The sequence below is a fragment of the Gekko japonicus genome, unplaced genomic scaffold, assembly GCF_001447785.1.
Source record: "Gekko japonicus isolate JY-2015 unplaced genomic scaffold, Gekko_japonicus_V1.1 scaffold1325, whole genome shotgun sequence".
NCBI classification, from domain to species: Eukaryota; Metazoa; Chordata; class Lepidosauria; order Squamata; family Gekkonidae; genus Gekko; species Gekko japonicus.
This window is the reverse complement of record NW_015165280.1, coordinates 27,215-53,885: the sequence shown is the minus strand read 5'-3', so window position 1 is coordinate 53,885 and position 26,671 is coordinate 27,215. Positions and strand designations below refer to the sequence as shown.

The following is a 26,671-nucleotide window of genomic DNA, read 5'->3' as shown; positions in this document are numbered from 1 at the left end:
TTCCTGTTGATGGTACCTTGTAGGCCTGGGAAAGCCAAGATTCATCTGTACTTCAAAGAGGATACAGGAAGCTGAGACTTCACACCTGGCCAGCCGGCATTCCATGAGATAGCGTGTAGTATTTAAAATATTGGCCCAACCCATAGAATACCTGCCCCTTTCCACATGCACCAATGAGGGAAGCTATGGGATGGACTTGTAAGTAGGTGGGATTACAGTTTGGCAAGGTGCCACCCACCTGGAGATTCAACTATAAAAGTAGACCCAAACCCTAGTTCTTGGCTAGCCACCTCCCTTCTCCACGACCTCTATCTTCTTTACTACTCCTAAGGTCCAGCTTTCTGTCCAACAATCCCTTTGTCTACTTTAAGATCTCTTGGACTGCAGCCAAAGAGATCCATGCTTGCTTAGCTGGTTCTAGCAGGTGTGATTTAGTTTAAACCCCTAGGTATCACTTTCTACCCCATTTCCATTGCAACAGACAAGACTTAAGGAACAGGCGAGTATAAACCGAAATAGCTACCTACCTACCTACCTCCAAGTAACTGAGAAACTATTTTATTTCTATTTCTGCAACCCTAAAGGAACTTGAACGTATGCTATTGTGAGACTGATTATTTTGTATGTGTGACTTTGATATCCTTCAGTAAAAAGATTATTTGTTTTGGAAAAACACCCGTGTGGTCTCCATTACTGGAACTCTGGGTTCAGACACGACCTTGGTATAGCTGGCCAGGACTCACGTTAAATTTAGTTAGCCTCTGCTGTAAATAAAGCAGTTGGCGTAACAATGAACAGAGAACTGTGTGATGTGCTAAGGGAGAAAAAGGAAATGTTCAAGAAATGGAGGCAAGGACATACCTCTAAAGAAAAGTATCTGTGGGTTGCTAGGCACTGTAGGTCAGCCATCAGAGAGGCCAAAGCTCACAGTGAGCTAAAGCTAGCTAGGGAGGCTCACTACAACAAGAAAATCTTCTTCAGGTATGTGAGGAGCAAATGCAAGATAGAAGAGGTGATGGGCCCACTGCTGGGTGAAAATGGAGAAACTCTGACAGAGGACTGAGAGACAGCAGAAAGGCTTAATGCTTATTTTGCCTCAGTTTTTTTCCTGTAAAGAGAACAGGCTCATCTAGAGATGACAGTAGGCAAGGCACGACGTCTGGGCTTCTGGTTGGCATGGACAGAGAGGTAGTTGAGAAGTACCTGGCTTGCATTGAATGAGTACAAATCCCCAGGGCCAGATAGTACTCACCCAAGGGTGCTCAAAGAACTTTCTAGAGAGCTTACAGAGCATTTGTCCATCATCTTCCAGACCTCTTGGAGGATGGGAAATGTGCCACAAGACTGGAGGAGGGCAGATGTTATCCCAATTTTCAAAAAGGGAGGAGGGATGACCCAGGAAACTACAGGCCAGTGAGTCTGACCCAGAGGTCCCAGGGAAGATACCGAAGCAGATTTTAAAGGGGTCAATCTGCAAGCATCTGAAGGACAACATGGTGATCCAGGGAAGTCAGCACGGATTTGACCCCAACAGGTCCTGCCAGACCAACCTCATTTCCTTCTTTGATCGAATGATGAGCTGACTAGATCAAAGAATGCTGTTGATGTTGTTTACCTGGATTTCAGTAAAGCTTTTGACAGGGTTACCCATGATATTCTGATGGGTAAACTAGAGGACTGTGGACTGGACTGTAGGATAGTGAAGTGGATAGGGAACTGGTTGGAGAACTGCACTCAGAGAGTAGCTGTCAATGATATTTCATCTGAATGGAAGGAGGTGTCCGGTGGGGTGCCACAGGGCTCAGCTCTGGGCCTGGTACTTTTCAATGTTTTTAAAATGATCTGGATGGGTGTGTGGAGGGGCTACTCATTAAATTTGCAGATGACACCAAATTGGAAGGAGCAGCGAACACACTAGAAAAGTGGGCAGATGTGAACAAGATGGAATTTAACAAGGATAAGTGCCAAATTCTACATCTGGGTAACAAAAATGAGGAACACACATACTGGTCGGGGGATACACTTCTGGGTAGCACTGTGTGTGAACAAGATCTTGGGGGTATGGATGAACCAAAAGTTAAGTATGAGCAGCCAGTGTGATGCAGCGATAAAAAAGGCTAATGCAATCATGGGGTGTATCAACAGATCGCGAGATGTCATAGTCCCACTGTACACTGCATTGGTCAGGTTGCACCTGGAGTATTGTGTGCAGTTCTGGAGGCCTCACTTCAAAAAGGATGTGGACAGAATGGAGTGCATGCAAAGGAGAGTGATGAGGATGATCCGGGGCCTGGAGACCAAGCCCTATGAGGAAAGGATGAGGGACTTGGGAATGTTCAGTCTGGAGAAGAGGAGGTTGAAGAGGGACGGGATTGTTCTCTTCCAAGTATTTGAAGGGCTGTCACTTAGAGGAGGGCAGGGAGCTGTTCCTGTTGGCAGTAGAGGATAGGACTTGCAATAATGGGTTTAAATTAAGGGTGGGAAGGTACCTGCTGGATCTTAGGGAAAACGTTTTACAGTAAGAGTTGTTCAACAGTGGAATCTTGTAGGGAGGTGGTGAGCTCCCCCTCACTGGCAGTCTTTAAGCAGCTGCTGGACAAACACTTGTCAGGGATGCTCTAGGCTGATCCTGCACTGAGCAGGGGGGTTGGACTGGATGGCCTGGATGGCCCCTTCCAATTCTGTGATTGAATCTGAGATGTGCCCCCCCCCCACAAGCCTTGGAGCCAGTACAGCTACCTGGGCTAGATCTGTCTATCCTACTCTATTGTATAGTATATTCTTTTTCCTTCTTCAGCTTGTCACCCACCCTTAGCAGTACTCCAAAGCTTCTATTCCCAATATGTTAGAATAATCTAATCTATATTAACATGAAAAGTTACAGCCCTCATATTTCTTAATGCTAAATGAGTACTTTTCTAACATTGTTGCACTCCTAGAAATTTTAGCTGTTTCCAAGGAATAAATTATTTACCTATTTTCAGAACTGTTCAGGTTTAAGTACTTTAAAAAATTAATGGTAAACCTGCTACAAAGTTTAATTTTAGGGTAATGATTTGGGATCTAACAATTTAAAGTTCATTTTCATGTAATTGATAATTCTACTGGGATAAAGGTATAGTAAAGGTTCCCTTGCTCGAAAGCCAGTCGAATCCGACTCTAGGGTTGCGGTGCTCATCTCCGTTTCAAAGCCGAAGAGCCAGCGCTGTCCGAAGACGTTTCCGTGGTCATGTGGCCGGCATGACTAAACACCAAGGCGCACGGAACGCTATTACCTTCCCACCGAAATGGTACCTATTTATCTACTTGCAATTTCTTGCTTTCGAACTGCTAGGTTGGCAGGAGCTGGAACTAGAGATGGGAGCTCACTCCATCATGCGGCACCCGGGTCTCGAACTGCTGAACTACTGACCTTCCACAGCCTGCAGCTCAGTGTCTTAACCACTTGAGCCACCGCAGCTCCTTCTACTGGGATACAAAAGCATTATTTTTAAAATAACAAATTCTAGTATAGTCTTCCTTTTAGAGTATTTTTTTAAAAACAACTTACGCATGTAGCCAGCCATATAATTTAAACAGAACATGCAGGAACTTGGGAGGAGCACATTTACTCCACCCAAGGCCACTCTAGTAATTTCTCTAGAAAACCCCATATACTGAAGTTCATAGAAAACCATATAGCAAGCCTCTCAAATACTTGCAGATAGGCCAGCAGGGGGAAGGAAATTCACCAAGGAAAGACAAGGGGCTCTACCCCTGTGTAATTTAACCAGAGACATTCTAAAAAGACATGCTCCAGATTTTGACTGTTTTGAGTAATAATGTCGTTTTCAAACTCTCTTAGTAACTAGTGGTAAGGACTACAAGTTACACAAATTTCAACTTCTTAGCCAATATGAAAGTAGCTTAACCATTTAAGTCTTTGTTTTTAAAGAAAAGTACACAAATGTCACATTTTCAGACTCTTCCAGCTCACAGTTTTTTAGCCTCCGGCTCACACATTTTTGTCTTAGTTCAGGAAGGATGGCTCCAGAGCAAACTAATTCATGCAGCAGCCAAATCACTTGCTCACAACTTTAATGCCAGTAGCTCACAAAGTAGAATTTTTGCTCACAGGACTCCACAGCTTATAGGGAGCATGGCTCCCAGTAGAGCACCTTGTACGTTCAACATGTGTACAAAATTCTAGAGTGTTCAGACCTCACTTTCTGCAGCTTCAGCCACTCCAAAAGGGTAAAGTCCTACCTTTGACACTTGAGCTGACAATATTCCAGGCATGGCCAATGAGAATGCCCCAAAGGTAACAAAGCTAGAGGAAGAGATGGGCAGCAATACCAAAAAAGTAATATCACCTTGGCAACTGCCTGAGTGGCTGCAAGGCTGCCTGTTGTCTGGTCCATCCAGAACAATGGGCCAGTTGCCATGGTCTCAGAGACAGGAGCAAAAATCAGGGTGGGCCAGGATATCCCATGGAAAGTGAATGAGAAGCTAAAACAGTCTGTTCAGAGGCAATCATGCCCTCACCAGACAGGGTCAAGGAGGACCTCCTTAACTGCCAACAGGGCACCCAGAGTGAGGCAACAATAAGCACAGTACAAGAAAATGAGAACATAAATTCTGTCCCCTCTTAGGATGAGCATGGACATCCCCTGTGGCTAGGAGACTATGTAATCAGCTGCACAGGGCACTATTTACCTGGAAGGTTAGAAAACTAGGATTTCCCCCCCCCCAGGAATGCTGTCAAGAAAAACAGGGAACTATCTTAGATCCGCATAAAAGTTACAGGTGTGTACAGTAATAAAAAACTGTTGGTGTATAAACTTTTAGAAGGAGGAACATCTGACAGCGCCAGTAGGGTATAAGAGGATAAGAGTGGTGGACTCTAATCTGGAGAACCAGGTTTGATTCCCCGCTCCTCCACATGAAGCCTGCTAGGTGACCTTGGGCCAATCACAGTTTTCTCAGAACCCTCTCAGCCCCACCTACCTCACTAGATGACTGCTGTGAGGAGAGGAAGGGAAGGAAACTGTAAGCTGCATTGGTACCCTTAAGGTACAGAAAAGAGGTGTATAAAACCCTATTCTTTTTCTTTATCATCTTCCTATTGGGTAAATAAGGAACACTAAGCACATGTAGGAATCACCATCACCACCATCATCATCATTCTTCCTTCCACCAGCAAGCATTATGACCACATATGACCACATTATGACAACCTTTCACAGCAATAAACATGGCCATCCACATACAAGGTACAGGTTCTGGTAAACAAACAATGACCTCAAACAGCAGATGAGGACTGAGTATGCTGGCTGCCTAAGAAAAGGTGGAGGGGGGGCAGTTAAGAATCTGTTTCAAAAAAAGAACATTTAACGAAAGGGGGAGAGATACTGATATCCCTGAAACCCTTCTATTATCCCAGAATGAACAGGATTTGTGAAATATGATTCAGTAGGCATTACAGAGATTTGGTGGGATGATTTCCATGATTGGAATGTAGTAGTGGATGGATATGAGTTGTTCAAGAAAAACTGAAAGGTTCAGAGAGGAGGTGGCATGGCGCTGTATGTGGAGAGATTATTTTCTTGCCAGGAAATACTGGAAGAGGCAGATAACAGCCCTAGGGAAAGTAGCTGTGTGAGGATAAGGGAAGGAAGGACAAACAGTATTGTGGTTGGAGTCTGCTACAGACCACTTGACCAGGGTGAGGTGGTGGAGGCCCTACTTGAGCAGCCTGACAGTGTATCCAAGCAATATGAACTTGTAGTTATGGGTGACTTCAACTTCTCTGATGTGTGCTGGGAGACAAACTCTGCTTAGCATCCATAGTCATGCAACTTCCTGACCTGCCTGGGTGACAATTTCCTTTTCCAAATGGTGGAGGAAGCTACGAGTGTCAGCCATACTCAACTTAATATTACCCAGCAGGCAACGGATGAAGGGGGTGGGGACCCTAGGGGGAAGTGACCAAGAATTCCTTTTGCGGGGGGGGGGGGGGTTTGTAGTCAGATGTGTATGTTAGATTTTAGTAGGGCAGAAGTTAATAAACTTAGATGCCTGGAATGGAAAGGAGAAAGTTAAGGGTGGGCTCTCCTAAAACAGGATCTCTTGCAGGCTCAATAAGCTCCAATAAACTCAGCGAGTTCAGAAGGCATTTTCAGTTCGCTTGCCAAGTTGTGCCGCTGCAGTGGTGTGACTCGGCAAGTGAACTCAGAAGGCGACAGCACCACTCAGCACAACTCAGTGAGTGAACACAGAAGACATTTAAAGAAGCCTCTTTAAATGCCTTCTAGCTGTGTCCATATAAAAGACAAAGAATATCAGCTTCTATTCGGGCGTGGCTATTTTGGTAGGTAGCCAAATAAGATTGTCTAATCTGTATTCAGCTGAATAAACACCCCAAAAATACTGATAAGCAATGCTCCCTCTAAGCTGTGGAGTCTTGTGAGCAAAAATTCTACTTTGTGAGCTACTGGAATTAACGTTGTGAGCAAGTGCTTTGGCTACTGCATGAATTAGTTTGCTCTGGAGCCATCCTTCCTGAGCTAAGACAAAAATGTGTGAGCCGGAGGCTAAAAATGTATGAGCTAGCTCACACTAACTCAGCTTAGAGGGAACACTGCTGATAAGGTATTTTTCAGGTATTTATTCAGCTCGGTATATTCTTCATAGGGAAAGTGTGCCAACCCTTTTATCATTCTAGTTGCCTTTCTCTGCACTTTTTCCAATGCTATAATATCCTTTTTGAAATGTGGTGACCAGAACTGTACACAGTATTCCAAATGAGGTCACACCATTGATTTATACAGTGGCATTATGATACTGGCTGATTTGTTTTCAATTCCCTTCCTAATAATCCCCAGCACAGTGTTCACCTTTTTATTGCAGTCACACACTGTCTCAACATTTTCAGTGAGCTCCCTCCATTCCTTATTAATCGCACCTCCTCTTCCTCCAAGAATCCTTGTCTCCTGACTGATCCATGACACAGACATATCTCCATGCAGCATATCCAAATGGTCACAAAAACTTGCAAATCATCATAATTTTATTCACTACAGTATTGACACTGTGTAATGACTAATATAGGTGATTTCCGAAGATTTTTTCAACCACATGTGGCAATGAATGATACAGTGAATGGTAAAGACATTTGGCTCTGCTTTTTTCAAGTAAGCAATACACCCACAGTAGCAATCAGTCATAGATAGTGCTCCGTCAGTTGCACAAGCAAGTATGTTAGTAAGCAGAATCTCCTTGTCTTTGAAGAACTGCTCAACAACATGAAATACAGACTCTGCTTTAACATCCGTTCTTAGTTGCCTTGCAAACAGCTCATAAGATAATTTTTTTATTAAGCGCATATGAGCAAGAAGCAAAAATTCTTGCCTGGGATGTTGAGTCATCCAGCCGTAATGCAAATTTTGTTGTCCTTAGTATGATGCACAATGTATCTTCCACGTTTTCAGCCATCTCATCTATGCATCTTTTCACTGAAATGTTGCTGAGAGGAATCGTCTTCATTATATTGTGCTGTGACTAAATTTCCCTCATCCACATGTTTCCTTCTACCTCTTAACTCTTTCCTTTAAAAAGCATGTTCCCCCCCTTTTGAAAACAGTTATTGAGAAATGCTAAATCCTTCTATAACTTAGAAATATTAACACTGGGCAGGCTGCAACAAAAACAACACTTCTATAGCTAAAAATGTACTTCATAATCAACAGGTTCAGTAACTAAGAACACAAGAAAATAAATATCACACAATACTATTGTGTTAAAAATTTACCAGCAAAAACTGCAAGAATAACCAAGAGACAAAAAGACATGCGCTGATGACAATTTCTCAGAACTGGCAGCAAATTTACTAAAAGGTCCAATACTTTCCACCAGATTTCAGCAATATGCAGAGGCAGAAACCTGGAGTGCCATTTGCCAGCATCTAGCCTGGTCAATCATAAATAAGTGAACAAAATGGCTGAAGAGGCACACTTGTGGAGCCTCCCTGCCACCCCTTTGCCTCTTAGTGCCCCCCTTCTGACCCCTTGCCTCTTAGTGCCCCCCAGACAAGCCCACCAGGGGGTAGTATCCTAAGGTAAGCCCCCCAAGGGTTAGTATTGGCCAATTTGGGAACCACTGCTCTAAGGCAACAGCATTACAGTACTAGAGTGCTGAGGATTAGTTGAGCAGGAAGGTCTAGCCCAGGCTGAAGCAGTCTCAGCCTATTGCACTGTAGGTGGGAAGAATCTCTCAACTGTTTATCCTCCACACAATTTTACACAGACCCACAACTTCTTCCATCTAATATCAAAGTTCACAGTTGAATGTCTATCACCAAGTATAAAGGAAAATATTAATTTGTCAATTAAATACACTCACTTATGTACTTCCTACCCAAAATGATTCAATGAGCATATGAACTACAGAATGTTGATCATTGTTCATCAGGTAAAGAACAAAAACCTATTAGGCGAGCCCTGGACTTCAGCAGTCTCATGCTGTTACTCTATAAATGGGGAGAATTCCCCAGAAGCTTAACTTCCCAGGGAGGGATACCTTTGGGGGCTCCAACATGTACACTTAAGATGTAACAGAAGTACAAACAAGCTACTCTAAGATAGATCTCTCATGCACGTAAGAGCGTGAATATTATACAGTATTAAAAAGATCAAAAGAGGTTAGTAGATTGGTGATGCAACTGTGTCAGTGTAGCCAGTTGTCAATTATGTAACAACTGGCAATACTGCCAGTGCCAATGCCTACCTGATGCAAAACTTACAGCCAACCTGGTACATGAAATACAAATGACCTAGTGACTCAGTAACTTGTAGACTGACATTTTGTAGATTGACATATCAGATTAAAAATCATTTTAAAACTATCCCTTAATTGTTTTGCATTATATTTCAACCCACTAATGCTTATATCCTTTTTTCTCAGATAAAGTAGGATGCAACCTTTGAGCGGGGGGGGGGGGGGGGATGAGGGAGAAAGACTCAATGTCCTCTTTTAGGTTCACAGCTTCTCCTCCCCCTCTTTTCTTCCCTGATTCAAACACAGCTCTGCTTCTGAAACTCAACCTGTTTCCCCTACTGGCCTCTCAAATATAACAACTTGCAGATTAGGAAGACAATCACTCATCCTAGCTTCATTAGTTTCCAGTACCATTCAAATGACTCTCAGTTTTAATCCATATTAACTCTCGGAGTCAATATGGATAGAAGTGGACTACACAATTTCACTTTAGTGCAAGTACTTTATAAAGACTTTCATTAACTTGATCCAGCGTATCACTCCTCATTTTGGTTTAAATACATAAATGGGGTATTTTTTAAACAAGTGGCCAAACCTGAAAGCAGCTACTTAAGATTTTCTATCAGCCTTGTCAGAAAATACCATACACGTGTTTTACATGGTGACCCTCAAGGTGGATCTGCCTGTTCAGAGCAAGGGGTAATATCAACCCTGTTTTATACATCTAAAGGCAGATAAGGCTTCCCATGCAAAGGCACTATATGTTTCCATTTTAAATTCTTCTGAAAACGCCATTTTGTCAATGGGGTTGTCAAAATGAGATTTGTGTGTAAGGAAACGAATCACATTAAAGTGTAACTTCTATTTAAGCCCGCTGACAATGCAATCCTATGCAAAATTACTCCAGTGTAAGTCCATTAGAAGCTGGAGCAACTCTGCCTAGCATTAGCAAGATGTTAATTATCTTGAAGGCTCATGGAAACAGGTACACAATAAAATGGCACATCTTCAAGAGAATTAATCATGCATTAAGGGCCACAAAGCAGCAGTATTGTTTTTGCAGAGAATTAAAAGTGCCATGGAAAAACTACCATTGGTCAGGCTGCAGACGCTTCTGTATTTCATCCCACTATCACTTTGGTTCAGCTGTTTTTGGATTGCTACTTAAATGTGCCAAACTTGTTTGACCACAACCAATAGCAAAAGGTGTGTGTGTGTAATGTACGCACCACAGGCAACAATGGCTCTATCACAGGTTTGCGTTTGTTTTTGAATGAGAGTTGAAGATGGTATTATAGGTCAAGATGAGTAGCCGTGTTAGTCTGTCTGTAGCAGTAGCAAAGAGTCTACTGCTATCTGAAGAAGTGAGTAGTGACTCACGAAAGCTCATACCCTGCCACAAATTTTCTTAGTCTTTAAGGTGCAACTGGAGTTTTGCTCTTTTCTATGCTATGGGATTATAGCGTTACTGTTGTCCAGGGTGTGCACACATTTTCCCCTATCCCGCTATTGTCCCTAGCCAAACAGGTTCTGCAGACTTGCATAGTAATTCAAAAACTTGTTCGCAAGAAACTATCACTGGGCTAAAGGAATGAGTGTACAACACACCTCAATCAACGGTACCTCAATTGCACCACCCTGCACTCACTAAGCCCAGTTGAACTTGGGTAACTAACTGAAAAAACCAATACAGTATTAATAGGGGGGAAAAAGATGACTCTTGAGATGAACAAGCATGAACAGTCTCACTGCCATTAGTATTACTTGGCAGTGTCTACATATAGATACTTTGGAGTTTATGTGTCCAGCTCCACAACATATACACTAAAGTTTCTTTTTTCCTGAGTGGCACTGCAAGTTCTTCTGAGAATGCCCACAAAAAGCAAGTTGTCATAATCTTAAATTGCTAGTCGTAACTCGCCCCTACAAAAAGTGCCCACAGTCAAAGGAGAAAACAAAAACAAAAAGACACAGGGCAACAGGAGGCTCCAGTGAGGAGGAAGAAACTGGGCAAAGCCTTCCCACCTTTCTATTCTGCTGATGCAGGAAACATGGTAGGAGCAAGCTTTCTCTTCGTGTAAGAGGGAGGAGGGTATTTTTGCCTACTTTCCTCTTTCTACTACCCCTCCTGCGTCATTTTGTTCAGGAGGTTCCCTTGACTCACAGCACTGGCTTTCTGAAGGTCTCTGGAGCTGCTGGAGGATAAGCAAAATTCATCTCCACAAGTGCCTTCTGCTCACACGATTTAACACATTTGCCCCTCCCCCCCTTCTAATCAGGTTTATTTAATTTCTCAAAAATACTGGGAGAATTACAAAGGAGGCAAGGATTGTGTAGGAAACATACAGCAATGATATAGGGTGGTCATGTATCTTCTAATCCTAAAATTTATGAAGCACAAGCACCTAGTGAGGTAACAATGGAGGGGTGTGCCTGGGATTAATAAAAAAAACAAATGGCAGGAAAGAACAAATGTGTGGGTGAAACGCCTACAGCCGAGGTTAGAGAGCCGCTTAGCATCCTGAGTTGCTCCAAGGAAGAAACACTTCACGAAGACTGTAACACCCAAAAATGGAGATAAAGAGACTGACAACAGAAATCTTGCAAGATCCTCTGTACAGCAAATAGCTGAGATTTGGGAGCTTCAGTTCAGCTAGGGAAACAAAGATTATCTCAAGCTTTACCGAGCCATGCTTTAGTTTGGAGTCATTGTTACACCCAGATTAGCAGGTGCCATGAATACAGAGAATCATCTAATTGGAAGATACTAAAAGGGCATTAGGCCCGGTTCCCATGCAGCATGCACGATCTTGCACACACACTCTCCCCTCTCTTACACAAACACATAAAGTTTCCTACACATCACCCAATGTAAGTCATAGACTATAGTGTATTATTATGCAGAGCACTGATGTACTCTAGTAAGATGAGGCTCATACATTATTACTAAAATATGAAACATCTCTTGGAAGAACAGCGCAAACCTCTGAGCATAAATTGTCTGTGTGACAGATCCAGATGAACATCAAACCGTACATATGAACATAGGGGAGCACAGAAAGTTGTAATTACAAAAGACACCCAAAAGTCAATATCACCTGCACACAATTTTTTTAAAAAAAACCAAACACAATACCAGAAAAGAAATTTTGTTTCAATTTGACCAACATTTCAGCAGGCCAATTTTCTCTCTCTATTAAGCAATGCTTCGACAGGTAAGAACAAGCCAGAGTTTCTGTTACACAACACCAGATTCCTATGATAGACCTGATTATAATAAATGTCAGAAATGAACTTCCTCCTCAGCTCTTTTTAAAGAGCCTCACCCATGCTTATTGTCATTTCTAGAGCTGCTTTCGGGAGATAAAATAAAACGCTGCATGTGCACCTACTAATGTCATTATCTCCAGTAATTTTTTTTTCAAGTGAGACAGAAGATGCTTAAGTGCCCCTAAATGTTATCCAGACAGACAAGGTAGCTATTTTGGGGATGAAAAGGAAGAGGGAGGGGATTGAGAACTCAAGTGCTTTGTCTTATGTATCTAATACAGGCCTGACAGCTAAATTCATACAGCCTTGAAAAAGTGATTCCCATTCTGATTAAATGAAAGCAAGATGTAGCCTATTAGAAATAGAGAAAAAATAACCATGACTTCAAAAATAAAAAAAACTGAAGCCAGCACATCCTGTTTTCTGATGCATGGCAACCACTCCACGCTAACTTCACCCAGCCATTTTTGTCCCCGATACAAGGTGATAATTGACATGACACTGGGTTGTGGCGTGAGTCCAATACAAGTAGAAGACACAGGAAAACCTGCGTTCTGTAAATCTGATTCTGAGGCCTACTGAATTTATGTTGATGCTGTGGGAAGCAGTTGAGAAACACCTTTTCTAGACTGAGGTCGGGAAGGCAGGAATGGGCCCGTGGAAAGCCAGGGGAAGGTGGAAAAGGTGATGGGACACTAAGCTGAGCAACAAACCACAGACACAGAAGCAGCCCAGTCACGGCAGTGGCAGGTAGTCACGTCTTGCAATCAGCCAACCCGGTAAGATGAGCAGGAGATTCATTTGTTCAGCAACTCAAAGGCCAGCACCAGAATAACAAGCAGATTCACAAATAAAAACCTGCTTACAAACACGGGCTTCCTTACTGGTGTGGGGGTAGAGACAAAACAGAAAACAAGGCACAGTTTAGCAAGCTGCCTTTAAAACCCAGGAGCAGATGAGGCAAAAGTCTCTTGAGGCAGAGACACAAGAAAGGCCACAGGTGACAGCCAATCCTCTTCCTGCCTTCTGAGGCCTCAGGCAACTGGCTGAAACTCTCTGGAAGGAGAACTTCAGTGGGTAGCCATGTTGGTCTGAAGCAGCAGAACAAAGTTTGAGACCAGTGGCACCTTTAAGACCATAAAAGCTTAAACCTTGAATAAAACTTTGTTTGTCTTAAAGGTGCCACTGGACTCAAACTTTGTTCTGGAAGGAGAATTGTAAAGGTCCCCAGCAGGTTTTCAGGAATGGGGGAAAAGGCTGGGTGGGGGAGACTCAGGTTTGGGGTGCTACCTCTCAGCTCTTAACCACCACGCACCTTTAACACTGGCACAGACAGTCAGACAGGTGTGGATGCCTCCTTGACAGTGGAGGCCCAGGTCACAAATGTTGCCAGACTGGCATTCTTTCAACTACGCCAGGTCAGGCAATTTGCCCCCTACCTGTCTCACCCTGACCTAGCTATGGTAACCCATGCAACGGTCACCTCTAGGCTTGATTACTGTAACTCACTTTATGCTGGGCTGCCCTTGAGGCTGATCTGGAAATTACAACTTGTTCAGAATGCAGCAGCCTGGGTCCTTAGGGGGACACTGATGAGCTTTGCCAGCTGCACTGGCTCCAAGTTGAGTACCGGGTCAGGTTCAAGGTTTTGGTCTTGTCCTTTAAGTCCCTCAACAGTCAGGGACCAACATACCCATGGGATTGCCTCTCCTGGTATGTCTCCTGGAGATCAGTACACTCAAGTGACCAACATCTATTGGAAGTCCCTGGCTCCGACTTGGTGGAACTCTCTGCCTGCTAACATGAGGGCCCTGCGGGATCTGTTACAATTCTGCAGGGCCTGCAATGCAGAGATGTTCCACCAAGCATGTGGTTGAGGACAGCAACGGTTTTTAACAGTAACAGTTTTTAACAGTTTAATAATTCTTAATAACTGTCTCATTCACAATCTGCTTTCACCCCTCTTCCCCCATTGCTAATGTAATCTGGAGGGTCAGAATGGTATGATGGTGCCATATGGCCATTGGGTTTTAGAATTGTATTTTAAATTATTTAATGTGTTTTATATGGCTGTTGTGGACCGCCCTGAGCCTGCTTGTGAGGAGGGCGGTATACAAGCCCAATTAAATAAATAAATAAACAAACATGGCATATCCATGATGCCATTATGCTTTGGAACCGTCCCTTTGCCCAATTAAGTTGTCGGTGGATCTTATTTCACTGGAATAAAAATGACTGTGCATGTGAATCTATCCTGAGTTCTTCACTCCCATATTAAATGATGGTTCCTTTCCAAAGCAAAGAGAAGCTTGTCTTTTTGTCCATGAGGTGGCCAAATCGAATGCTACTGAGGGAGACGTTATAATCAAAAGAGGCGAGGCATACTGAAGAATGACAGCTCATGAACAAGCTGTCCCAGCTTACCCATTGCCCAAACAACAACAGCAGGAAAACACTAGCAAATATTTTTGAAATCTTTCACGGTGCATCTTCCCAAGCTTATGGAAAAAAACCAAGATAAGGAGACTGTATCTCCGAGAGACAATATTCGCCAGAAACTTCAAAATGCGTACGCCATACCAAATCTGTTTTATATACGTTTTCAATATTAAACCACTTTTACACTTAGAAGTCAAATATAGAAAAGTTTTATTTAAAAACTATGGGGCTGATACCCATGACAGTGCACCAAATCAACACAGATAAGGCAAGAAAATATTCTCCTTCCTTTGTTCAAAAAAGAATTGTATGAAATATAAGCAGAAATTCAGTATTGCTTGGATTATGTCAAAAAGTATACTAAAGGAAAATTATCCTTGTGTACATATTAGAAGGCTATAAATGCATGTTAAATGACAGACAATTAATAGCCAAACATAAACATTGATTTGGCTGAATTTGTAAAGAAGACACAATTTTTCACCCAAGAGAAATATAAAGGGACTGTGGTATACTGGCTAGAGTGCTGGACTATGACCTGGGAGACCCAGATTTGAATCCCCACTCTGCCATGGAAGCTTGCTGAGTGACCTTGGGCCTATCACACAATCTCAGCCCTAACTACCTTAAAGGGTTGTTGTGAGGATAAAATGGAGGTGAGGAGAACGAGGTAAGCCACTCTGGTCCCCACTGGGGAAAAGGTGGGGTAGAACTGAAGCAAATAAATAACTAAAAGTAAAAAATATTCCAAAAGTGAATTAGAAAAATAAATAAGGCAATATGCTTATTACACCAAATTATATTGAGGGAAGAGTATACAGTCTTCCGAGCATACACAGTAATTTGCTTTAGGCAGAATGTGTAGGTGGCCAATTCCCAGCTAAATGCTGAGCAATGCTGCTAATTAATGCAATTTTTCTGACTTGTTGCCAACAGTGCATTGAATTGAAAGCTGCAGCAGGCAGTTCCTCTGGTGCTGATGGCCAGTGACTTCGAAGTGGTGGCTCCAGAACTTGCCTAGACATGACCTGGCACAGACAACAATAGGATATGTGGGGGGGGGGGGGGGAGTAGGACTTTTGAGATGGAGGAGAAATGGACTAAGATCTGCCATAATCTTGCATGGCACTGATATCGCTGGACTAGTCTTGGACCATCTACAGGACAATATCACTCCCAATGAAATGACTGATACCATCATGAAATTATTTGGAGACCATCTTGTTTGTATGGAGCACTTTATTCTTGTTTTGTTGTTATTTAATGGTTTTATTGTTTTATCTTGTTTTTATGCATGGGCCTGTGCCCTCTTGTAAGCCTCCCTGAGCTCGCTTGTGGGGAGGGCGAGGTAGAAATGTCAAAAATAAATAAATACAAGGGATACTGGTTTTGAGGACAAGGATGCTCAGCCACAGAAGAACCCTGCCTTTGCCTGCTGCTGCCTCCTTGCACAAGTATTCAAAGGTTTGCTGACTCTGACTATGGAATATCTCCTCCATGAATCTGTCTAACCCCTTTTAAAGCCATCTACGTTTGTGGCCATCACTACATCCTCTGGCAGTGAGTTCCACACCTTAATTACTCCTTGTGTAAAGAAGAAGTTCCTTTTGACAGTCCTGAATCTATTGCCCTTAATTTCATTGGGTGCCCTCAAGTTCTAACGTAATGAAGCATGTCTTTGTCCTACTGCAAGCAATCAGCATCTGGAACATATAGAAAAGTTAATTTTTTTCAAACACCCAAAATGCCTAGAATTGGATCATAAATACTTCACACATGTGCCATTTTTCAATCCTTTACCACAGCTGTCCCCTCTGCATCCATCAGTACAAAGCATCACAGATAATTTTTCTACTGAAGAACAGATTTTCCCCCAAAGGAAAAAAATGCATATTTTTCTGCTTTGCATACCTCTACAAGTAAGAAAGCTTTCATTGGTTTCATTTCAAGATGCTAATTGATCATAGCTTCCAAAAGACAAATTCAGAAAAGTGGAAGTACACTAGCATGACAGATCCTCTGTCGCTCAAGTTGTATATACTAATTTCTTTTCTTTCCCTTTTTACTTCAGGTTAACTGTTTTTGGACTACTAAATAAATCTGCAAAAGTTGTGTGATCAGAAACAATACTGAAACTGGGGGCGGGGCGGAATCATGTATACACCATAGGCAACAATGGCTCAATCATGTTTTTTTTAAAGAATAAGTTGAAAATAGTGTGATAGTTACGGCAGCTCAGAGTCCACACACATTTTCCCTTCTATCCCAGTGTTTTCTAGGGCCAAACAGGTTTTGCAGATTTCTGTAATTCTTTAGGGAAAACTTGTTCAAATAACCATCTGCACCCACAGTTGCCTAACCTCAAGATCACCTCAGAGCACTGGCCAAAGAGTGCACAGATTCATAGAATCGTAGAGTTGGAAGGGACCTCCAGGGTCATCTAGTCCAACCCCCTGCACAATACAGAAAATTCACAAATACCTCCCCCCCATACCCCCAGTGACCACTGTTCCACACCCAGACGATGACAAAAAAACTCCAGGATCTCCAGCCAAACTGGCCTGGAGAAAAATTGCTTCCAGACCCCAAAGTGGCAATCAACATTTCCCTGGGTGTGTAAGAAAGGGCCACAAGAACTAAGCACTGATGCAACCCTTCCTGCCCTCCCTCTCATGACCTGCCTAAGTTCACAGAATTCGCATTGTTGTCAGATGGCCATCTAGCCTCTGTTTGAAAACCTCCAAAGAAGGAGAACCCACCACCTCCCGAGGAAGCCTGTTCCACTGAGGAACTGCTCTGACAGGAAGTTCTTCCTAATGTTTAGCCGAAAACTCTTTTGATTTAATTTCAACCTGTTGGTTCTGGTCTGACCTTCTGGGGCAACAGAAGACAACTACACTCCATCCTCTATATGACAGCCCTTCAAGTACTTGAAGATGGTTATCATATCACCTCTCAGTCGTCTCCTCTCCAGGCTAAACATACCCAGATCCTTCACCATCTTCATTGCCCTCCTCTGGACACATTGCAGCTTGTCTATATCCTTCTTAAATTGTACTGCCCAAAACTGAACATAATACTCTAGAGCAGAGTAAATAGATACCATCACTTCCCGTGATCTGAACACTGTACTTTTGTTGATACAGCCCAAAATCACATTTGCCTTTTTAGCTACCGCATCCCACTGCTGACTCATGTTCAGTGTATGGTCTACTAAGACTACTGCTGAGACAAGTCTCGCCCATCCTACAATTATGCATTTGATTTTTCCTACCTAAATGCAGAACTTTACATTTATCCCTACTGAAATTCATGTTATTTGTTTTAGCCCAGTTTTCCAGCCTGTCAAAATCATCCTGTATCCTGACTCTGTCTTCTACCGTATTTGCTACCCCTCCCAATTTAGTATCATATGCAAACTTCATAAGCATTCCCTCTATTCCTTCATCCAAATCATTTATAAAGATGTTGAACAAAACAGGTCCCAGGAAAGATCCTTGCGGCACTCCACGTCACTCCTCTCCAAGAGGATGAGGAACCATTCAGAAGCACTCTTTGGGTGCGATCTGTCAACCAGTTATGGATCCACCTAACAGTCATAGGATCCAAACCACATTTTATCAATTTGCCAACAAGAATATTAGATGGAACCTTATCAAACTCATTTGTTATAAGGGCTGGATCTGACATAAATGGGACTTGGTTGGGTTGGGCTGGGCCATGTGTGTCATAAAATGTAATGCTCGGTTGCAGAGATATAAACTTTATAAATGACACAGACAAACACAATTAAGGATGCCCCCATGCTGAGTGGAGTAGGGAGCAAACCCTTTCCTCAGCCTGCTCTCACAGTCAATGCTCTGAGTCTAGGACCCTAGGGAAAACATGAAATGGCTGGGCATTGCAAACTCCCCCCCCCCCACACACACACACAAACACAACTCAAAAGGCCCTGAGCCAAGTTCTGGTGCTCTCACCCCTTAATTGGAAGGAACTTTGCACTTGAGACAGCCAGAGACTTCTTGTCAGGGATGAGATATGGACCATGAAAATGCAGTGAATTTCAGTTGCAAAACAAGCACCTTATAACTGAAACAGAAAGGAGGGGGGGGTTGAACCAAAGCCGGTTGCATAACCACCACCACCACCACTGCTCAAATCGGGGGCCAAAGAGAGACAAAGGCTGGGGGGAGGGTTGATAAGTTTTGTCTTTGCAAGCGCCACCAGCAGAATCAGGGTTTCTCTCTATTGCCTCAAAACACACAACCACACACACAAAGCACACTTTCCCTCTGCAAACTGCCAATGATTGCTTGAGCTGAGCTACAAACAGCCGCCCCTCCAAGGAAGAAGATGCAAACCTCACGCTGTCTCCCCCCCTCCGCTGCCATTATTAGCCATGATTTCTGATTATTCAGGTACCACTTGAGCTTTTTTCTTCTTCTCCAGGGGCTATTTGATGAGCCAGCATGTGCAAATGATGTGCCTCATGCTCCGCTCACTTAACAGGAAGAGCTGTCCCTTGACGGAAGGAGCCCTCGATGGAAGTGCCCCAACACCACCCAGACCCTAAGACAAGGGCAGCCTCCATGCAGGAGAAGCAGAATCACCACAGCTGCTTCCAATTTGTGCAGTGTCTGGCTGGACCTGACAACACCACCTCTGGTCCTTTCCACAGTTACAAACAGGGCAGGGCTGCTCTGGAACCCTGCAGAGCCGGGGCGGGCCAGGCCAGCTGGGTGCTGGCACTAGAGGGGGTGCTGTGCCGCTCCCACCCCTGGATGCTGAGTAGCCAGGAGGGTCACAGACAGCCCTCTCTCCTTCCAGAAGCAGACAAAGCCGGTTCACCTACCTCCACCGCTGGCAATCTGACGGGGCATGGGGGCTTTCTGGCAGCCTGTGGAGGGTCCGCATGTGGCTTGGGCAGGAGGCTGCAATGAGTGGAGGGAGCAATCCCAGGCTTGGCTGAAACTAAATCTACGTGGGTCGGCTGGCTGGAAGGCACTCCCACATGGCCCTTCCTGCGCTCAGCCAGGCCGCATCCCCTCCCCTCTCCTTGGTGTGTTCCCGCTAGCCCCCTCCCCCCAGCCGGGCAATCATAAGTAGCACTGTGCTTCCCACTCCTCCTGGCTCTTGTGACAGAGAAGGTGGGACAAAGGCCAGCCTTCCACTACTGAGGAGAAATGTCTTGCCCCTTGCTTGCAGGCTGGATTACAGCCCTGGGAGGGCCGGTTGTGGCCCACAGGCTACGTGTTTGACACCCCTACTCTAAAGCATCAGCTACCACCTGAGAACAGAGTTTCTAGGCCATGTGCAGTCAGTGCAAACACTTTAGTTACACTTGCTGTTGAACTATAGCTGATGTGGTTCTCACTGTCTTGTTCTGAGAACACTAGAGGACAGAGTCCATAATGGGACATGCATAGCTTGCTGCATATTTTGAAAGGGGGCTTTCTGGTGCATGGCAGGTGCCAGTGAGGGAAGAGTTCTTGAAGGTGTGCAAGATTTTTGAAATCAAAACAGGGGTCCCTGAGTTGATAATGTTTGAGAACTGCTGCGCCCATATACGGAGAGGAGGATTCCCAATGTTTATCCCCCTCATCTCCAATGCATGATCCCTTACAGGTCTCCAATTTATGACACCCTTTTCTTGTGTTGGGAAATAATTTATATGAATAAAACAAAAGATGCATTAAAGACAATAACTTTAGCATTTCACAATTTTCAAAAGAGAACTTTATAACAATGTGTGATTTTTAAGAACTTTGCATTTCATTCCACTTAATCAGATCATTAATGCTATTTAAAGAAGTGCTTAAAGAATCATTCTAATAAGCACCCAGGTTAATACATGCTACTTGCATGTCCAGTAATGTGCATGTACAGTAATGTAACATGGCAGTAATGCAAGAAATCGAAAGCAGATTAAAAGCTGGGAGAACTCTGGGCAGGCAGCAGTAAGATACTAGATAATGCATGAAAAACAACAGAGGACCCCCCAGACCAGTGAGCCCTTTTCAAACCAAAGACCTGTCTCCAAAGCACAGAATAATAATCTCTCTGTCCCTTATTATTTTGTAGCCCAAACAGGACCCTATTCTCTTTCTTTGAGAGCTCTTCTCTAAAACACAATGACAAAAATGACAGTACCAAACCAATATTAAAAATCCTAACATGAGCTGGGGGGGGGGGTGTTTGCTGGGCAACTAACTACCCCAGCAAAAAATACCAAAATCTATCAAGAACACCCAATTTAATTAATCAGAGAAACTATATATACATATAGTGGATGAACACTTGCACATAAGATAAATGAATAAAAATCACCTCTACATGGAAGATCTTGAAGTCAATCCCATACACCTTCATCTCCTCTGGGAAATCTTTATATGCATTCATGTAAGGAATGTGACCATCCATTACCAGCCTGAGTTGAAGGAGTAAAAGTAAAATCAATATGTACAGAGTGATTTAATTGAATGCACAACAAGTCCCACAATTACAAAGCTAAAACAGTAAAGTAAGTGACTGACAGACAGTGCCTATCCTAAGCAGAGTTACACCCTTCTCAGTTCACTGAAGTCAATGGCCTTAGGATGGGCATTGTGAAATCTCCACTTCTTGCCAAACATTACTTTTCTTGAGAGGAAGAAAAGCAAATATAAGAGATGACTGGCTGGAAATTGGCACTGTTCACACTCTGTCTTAAGTGCACTAGTATGAATTATTACATTATTGTACCATGTAATTTGGACCAGCTGGTAGAAGAGAGCAAAGCTGTACAGAAATATCTATTTTGATATAGTCACATGTACTTCCTGTCCACTCTGAACAATGAGGTAATGTCACAGCACTACTTGGGGAGGCTTCAACAGAAAATGGAAGCAGACAGGCTATGACCTACATAGTGTGGCCTCCTTGCTGACTGAGGGCAAGATCCTTAGGTCCCTTGTGAGGGGAAAACAAAAGCAACTTTCCTCAGGACATAGACAGGTTCACAGCTAAACACACAGGTACCCTTATATGATAATGAATATTAGCACACGTTATTTCAGCAGCAAAAATCAGCAGATTAATTTATTCAGAGTATACTGGAAAACAGAATTAGGTAACATTTTTAAGTATGCAAACAACAGGAATGACTCAACTGTCAGGATGAATATTCTTGAGCTCCACAATAGAACAATTAATTAGTAATACGGCTGTCCAAAAGTCTGGTGACACACTATTGAGGCAGAAGAGTCCAAACTTTTCTCATTTCAAAAGTAACAAAGGTCTTAACAAATGCTTAATAAGGCTTACTATAATATTTAAGGAGTTGAGCTTAATCATCAAACACAGAAAAATATTTCTTAAATGACATTATAGAACATAAAACTCATAGCATTTACAAGTGTCAACGAACAACTAACTGGTGGGTTAGGAACTTAAAGCCACATAATGTACCCACGACACAACTTTGAAAGCAGCATTAGTAGCCACGCATAGAAAGTCTCTAAAGTTATATCTTCCAAATACCATTTTGATTTATGTACATAAGAACATAAGAGATGCCAATGTTGGATCAGGCCAAGACCCGAGTGCCGCATGACGGAGTGAGCTCCCGTCTCTAATTCCAGCTCCTGCCAACCTAGCAGTTCGAAAGCAAGAATTGCAAGTAGATAAATAGGTACCACTTCAGTGGGAAGGTAACAGCGTTCCGTGCACCTTGGTGTTTAGTCATGCTGGCCACATGACCACGGAAATGTCTTTGGACAGCGCTGGCTCTTTGGCTTCGAAACGGAGATGAGCACCGCAACCCTAGAGTAGGATTCGACTGGCTTTCGAGCAAGGGAACCTTTACCTTTACATACATACATACATACATACATACATACATACATACATACATATATAAACTGGCTCTCAGGAGTCAGTTAAACTGTGAATCAGTTAAAGTGTTAAACAGGAAGCAGCTTTGGAATTGAAAGAGGTTGGGGGGGGAATGCCTGGACATCTCTCTGAATTACAATTGATCTCCAGACTACAGAGATCAGTTCCCATGGAGAAAATGGTTGCTTTGGAAGGTGAGCTCTATGGCATTATACCTCATTGAATTCCTTCAACAAACCTGGCCCTTCCCTTAGCATTGGCAACCTCCAGGTGGCACCTGGATATCTCCAAGATCAGTTCTCCTAGAGAAAATGGCTGCTCTGGGCAGTGGACTCTATGGCATTATACCCTGCTGAGGTCCCTCCCCACCCCAAACCCTGCCCTCCCCAGACTCTACCCCTCAAATCTACAGGTGTTTCCAACCCAGAGCTGGCAACCCTGTAACTGGCTACCGCTTTCCAGACCCTTGAAACCCAGAAAACATGGCATGCGGCTCTCCTCCCATACTACCCACTTGGGGCAGCAAAATGACTTGAGACAGCCCTGCCTTGTAGCTAAGCAGAAGGAAATAGACATGGCTCGCCTCCCTCTATTTTACCCTTCCCTCCACTGCCCCAGCAGCCACAGCTGGGACTCTCACCTGGAGCCTCTTTCTAGAGCTCCTTGTATTTCTCCACACAACTGGCCTTACTCCTAGTACAGGTAATAAAGGAGTTGTGCCATCAGGAGGTCCACCAGTGGGGCCAGGACATTAGAAGCCCTCCCACTGTTGACCCCCCCCCCAAGCACCAAGATGACAGAGCATCACTTGCCCCAGAGTCCCTATCTATACCTTGTGGCTAATAGCCACTGATGGACCTCTGCTCCATATGCTTATCTAATTCCCTTTTGAAGCCGTCCATGCTTGTAGCCGCCACCACTTCCTGTGGCAGTGAATTCCAAGTGTTAATCACTCTTTGGGTGAAGAAGTACTTCCTTTTATCCGTTCTACCCCGACCGCTCAGCAATTTCATGTAGTGCCCACGAGTTCTTGTATTGTGAGAAAGGGAGAAAAGTACCTCTTTCTCTACCTGCTCTTTCCCATGCATAATCTTATAAACCTCAATCATGTCACCCCTCAGTCGTCGTTTCTCCAAGCTAAAGAGCCCTAAGCGCCTTAACCTTTCCTCATAGGGAAAGTGTTCCAAGCCCTTTTATCATTCGAGTTGCCCTTTTCTGCACTTTTTCCAAAGCTATAATATCCTTTTTAAGGTGTGCTGACCAGAACTGCACACAGCATCCATAAGTATCCATAAGTGTATCCATAAGTGACCTAAGACATGGGGCTGCCCTTGAAAAATGTTTAGAGACTTTAATTGGTACAGAATGCTGCAGCCAGGATGTTGGCTGGAGTGGGCAGTAGGGACTGTATCAGTTTAGTCTTGGCCGAAGATGCCGGTCTGACCTTCAAATCCCTTATATGGTTTGGGACCAACATACCTGAAGGACTGCATAATCCCTTATGAACCCATCTGACTGTTACGGTCCTCTTCGGAGGCCCTGCTTCAGATGCCCCCACCTCCTGAGATTAGGTGGGTTTATCAACTTGGGAGAGAGCCTTCTTGGTCACGGCACTGAAGCTCTGGAACTCCCTCCCCAGGGAAATTTTTCTGTCTACTTCTGCTTGCCATCTTCCACCAGCAGGCGAAGACTTTTTTGTTTCCTTTGGCACTCCTTCAATGATCCCACCTTCCTAACCTATGTTTCATGTTTTCTATGTATTCTAACTCTGTTTGTAACTCTTTTTAAAGTTATTTTTGTTGGAATATGCAAAGATCTATAGTGCAGCATCATGAAGATCATCCTACAGGGGGACAGCTGAAGGTATTTAGCATACCTAGACTAGGGACTTCCCACTATTTCAGATTGTGTCCTCACTCTCTCCTGATTGGCTCTTCTGGAGACTTCATGCTCCTGTAGAGCTTCCTGTTGCTCTTTGTTCCTTTAACAGCAGTTAGACTGGTTAGTTTAGGCTTTCTCTCTGTATGTTCTATAAAAAATTGTTCTTTAATAAACCTACTTATTTTTTTTAAGTCAGTGCTCAACTTCCTTTGCATATTTAAACTCTGCCAACCATTTTAACGACATACATTTGGGAAGAGTACTGATTCTAATGGTTTTACAATATAATTTCATCATGTATGTTTTAAAATTGTTAGCTGCCTTGGCAGCCCTTGTAAGGGCAGAAAAGTAAGATATAAATTTTGTAAATAAATAAATAAGCAAATTAGAGTGCGGCAAATCTTAGTGTGTCAGCCAAATACACAGAGCTGTAATTAAAAGCAGACATTAAGGTAGTCTTAAAATTGCTTCACCAGGTATTGTTCTCACCTTAAGAGATCTGATAATGTAATGGATTCCCTCAACCACAGCAATGCCATATAGCAGAAAGCCAGGGTCATTGGCATTGACATGCTCACATCTCCTTTCTTCTTGTTCCGTAAATATGAGTGCGCATCTACTGATCCAGACCAGTCAGACATTTCTGTGGGACAGGTGTAAGAAGCTTACAAATTACACAGTCTACACCGAATTTATAAATATATAATTTAAAAAACAATAACAGAGAATGATGTTATTCTAGTACAGAAAACAGAAGCAAATAACATTGAGACAAATTTGTTAAACCACACACTACAGGCCACAGCTTAATCCTCTATAATCTCAGAAGACTTGCATAAAACGAACCATTTAATGGCTGGGATCATAAGACTACACAAGCGGGAAGATTATATATAATGACATCTTCTCCACCTTTCCCTTTCCCAAGCAGCCCCCCCCGCCGCCCTCAGTTACCCAGGGGCTACAATGAACAGCAGGAAATCAACCAAGGTGCCTTCCCCTGCCCTTGCTTACAAATGAGGGAAGATTACTTTGTCTAGGTCTCCCTTCTCCTTGCAGCCCCCAGTGCCACCCGACATTTTGTTCACCAGGGTCTCCCAGCCCCCAAGAGAACATTTTTGGAGCACAGAGGGGGGCAGCTGAGCAAAGGCAGCAGTCATGAAGATCCCACTGCACAAACTCTTTCCACTTCTGCAACCATCAGATCCAATCCCAAGTGTTTGGGACCAGGGTTGTTGTTGTTCAGTCGCACAGTCGAGTCCGACTCTTTGTTTTTAAATTGCATTAGTCAATCCTAACACTATGAAAGGGGTTATTCCCATTAGACAGAAAAGAAATTGAGGACGAAAGAATGAAGAATGCTACTAAAGCCGCAAATTAGAGCTGGCTCAAAAAAAGAAGAAGTAGGTGAGCATATCAACAGATTACATCTCTATGAAAGATTTAATTTCTCATCATAGCCCGGAGGATAGTAAGAGAACTGACGTAATGTTTAAAGATGAAAACAATTATAAAGTGCTTAAGTAGCTTTGCTATTCTAAACAACTTAAGCTTCTTCCTAGATAAAAATAACATATGTCAAAAAAACTGGACCAAGCTAGGAAGAATGCATAATAAATATATTAAAGAATGAAAAGGACGGGAAACAGTCCAAAAGATCACTTAATACATCTGAAGACACTTAATTAGTGAAGCATAAATGTTAAGCCACAAGAAAGGCAGCAGAAAAGCCAATAAATACTCTCATCTGCAGACGACAAAAAGAAGCCGTGTAAAGCACCATCTTTCACACCTCAGGGACTCAAATGTATGCTATAAATGCTAGCCATAGATACCCCAACATTTTTCTGTATAGAAAAAGAGTTCCTATTACATTCTCACATTATCTAGAACAAAATACAATAACATTATGACTGGAAAGCCAGTTTTTAAAATGATAGCAATAAGAATCGGGGGGTGGGGGTGGAGCGGCATGGGCATATATACCTAGGTAGCATTCAGTTTGTGCAATTCATTATTTCTAAACTCATTTGAGGAGCTTACTGAAGACCTAAGTGCAAAAAAAACTAAAGTTATAACTGGCCTCTTCACAAAAATGACATGCGATTAATGGCCTAGCTAACAGTGCAATCCCTATGCAGTATTATCCCAGATCACTGAGCGTGGACTCTGCATAGGTTTATACTTCTAAACATTCCTCAACTTGTCAAACAAAATCCTGAGAGCTGCCATTTCATGATGTAACACTAAATGTTATATGCTATTCATATTTCCTGTAGAAAGACTTTGATATGTACATACATACTGATTTGATGAGTTACATTTGATATAACACAATAAAATATTAATAGCGGTTCCATCCCTTTACTATTTACTTCTGTAATTTATTAAAAACATTCTATGCCACCTTTCTACCAATGCAGCTTACAGCATACACTGAAATCATAATCACTCA

The 26,671-nt window shown here is 43.0% G+C and overlaps 1 protein-coding gene across 1 annotated transcript in view; it reads right to left on the bottom strand.

Annotated features, from left to right (window-relative positions):
* The window catches only part of TAF1B (TATA-box binding protein associated factor, RNA polymerase I, B), a 67,527-nt gene that overhangs the window by 19,852 nt on the left and 21,004 nt on the right, over nucleotides 1-26,671 (bottom strand). Inside the window, exons 7-8 of the mRNA XM_015410303.1 lie at nucleotides 24,706-24,859; nucleotides 20,791-20,890 (exon numbers count right to left, since the gene is read on the bottom strand). Of these exons, the coding sequence (XP_015265789.1) occupies nucleotides 20,791-20,890; nucleotides 24,706-24,859 (254 nt within the window). The remainder of the gene's footprint in view (nucleotides 1-20,790; nucleotides 20,891-24,705; nucleotides 24,860-26,671) is intronic.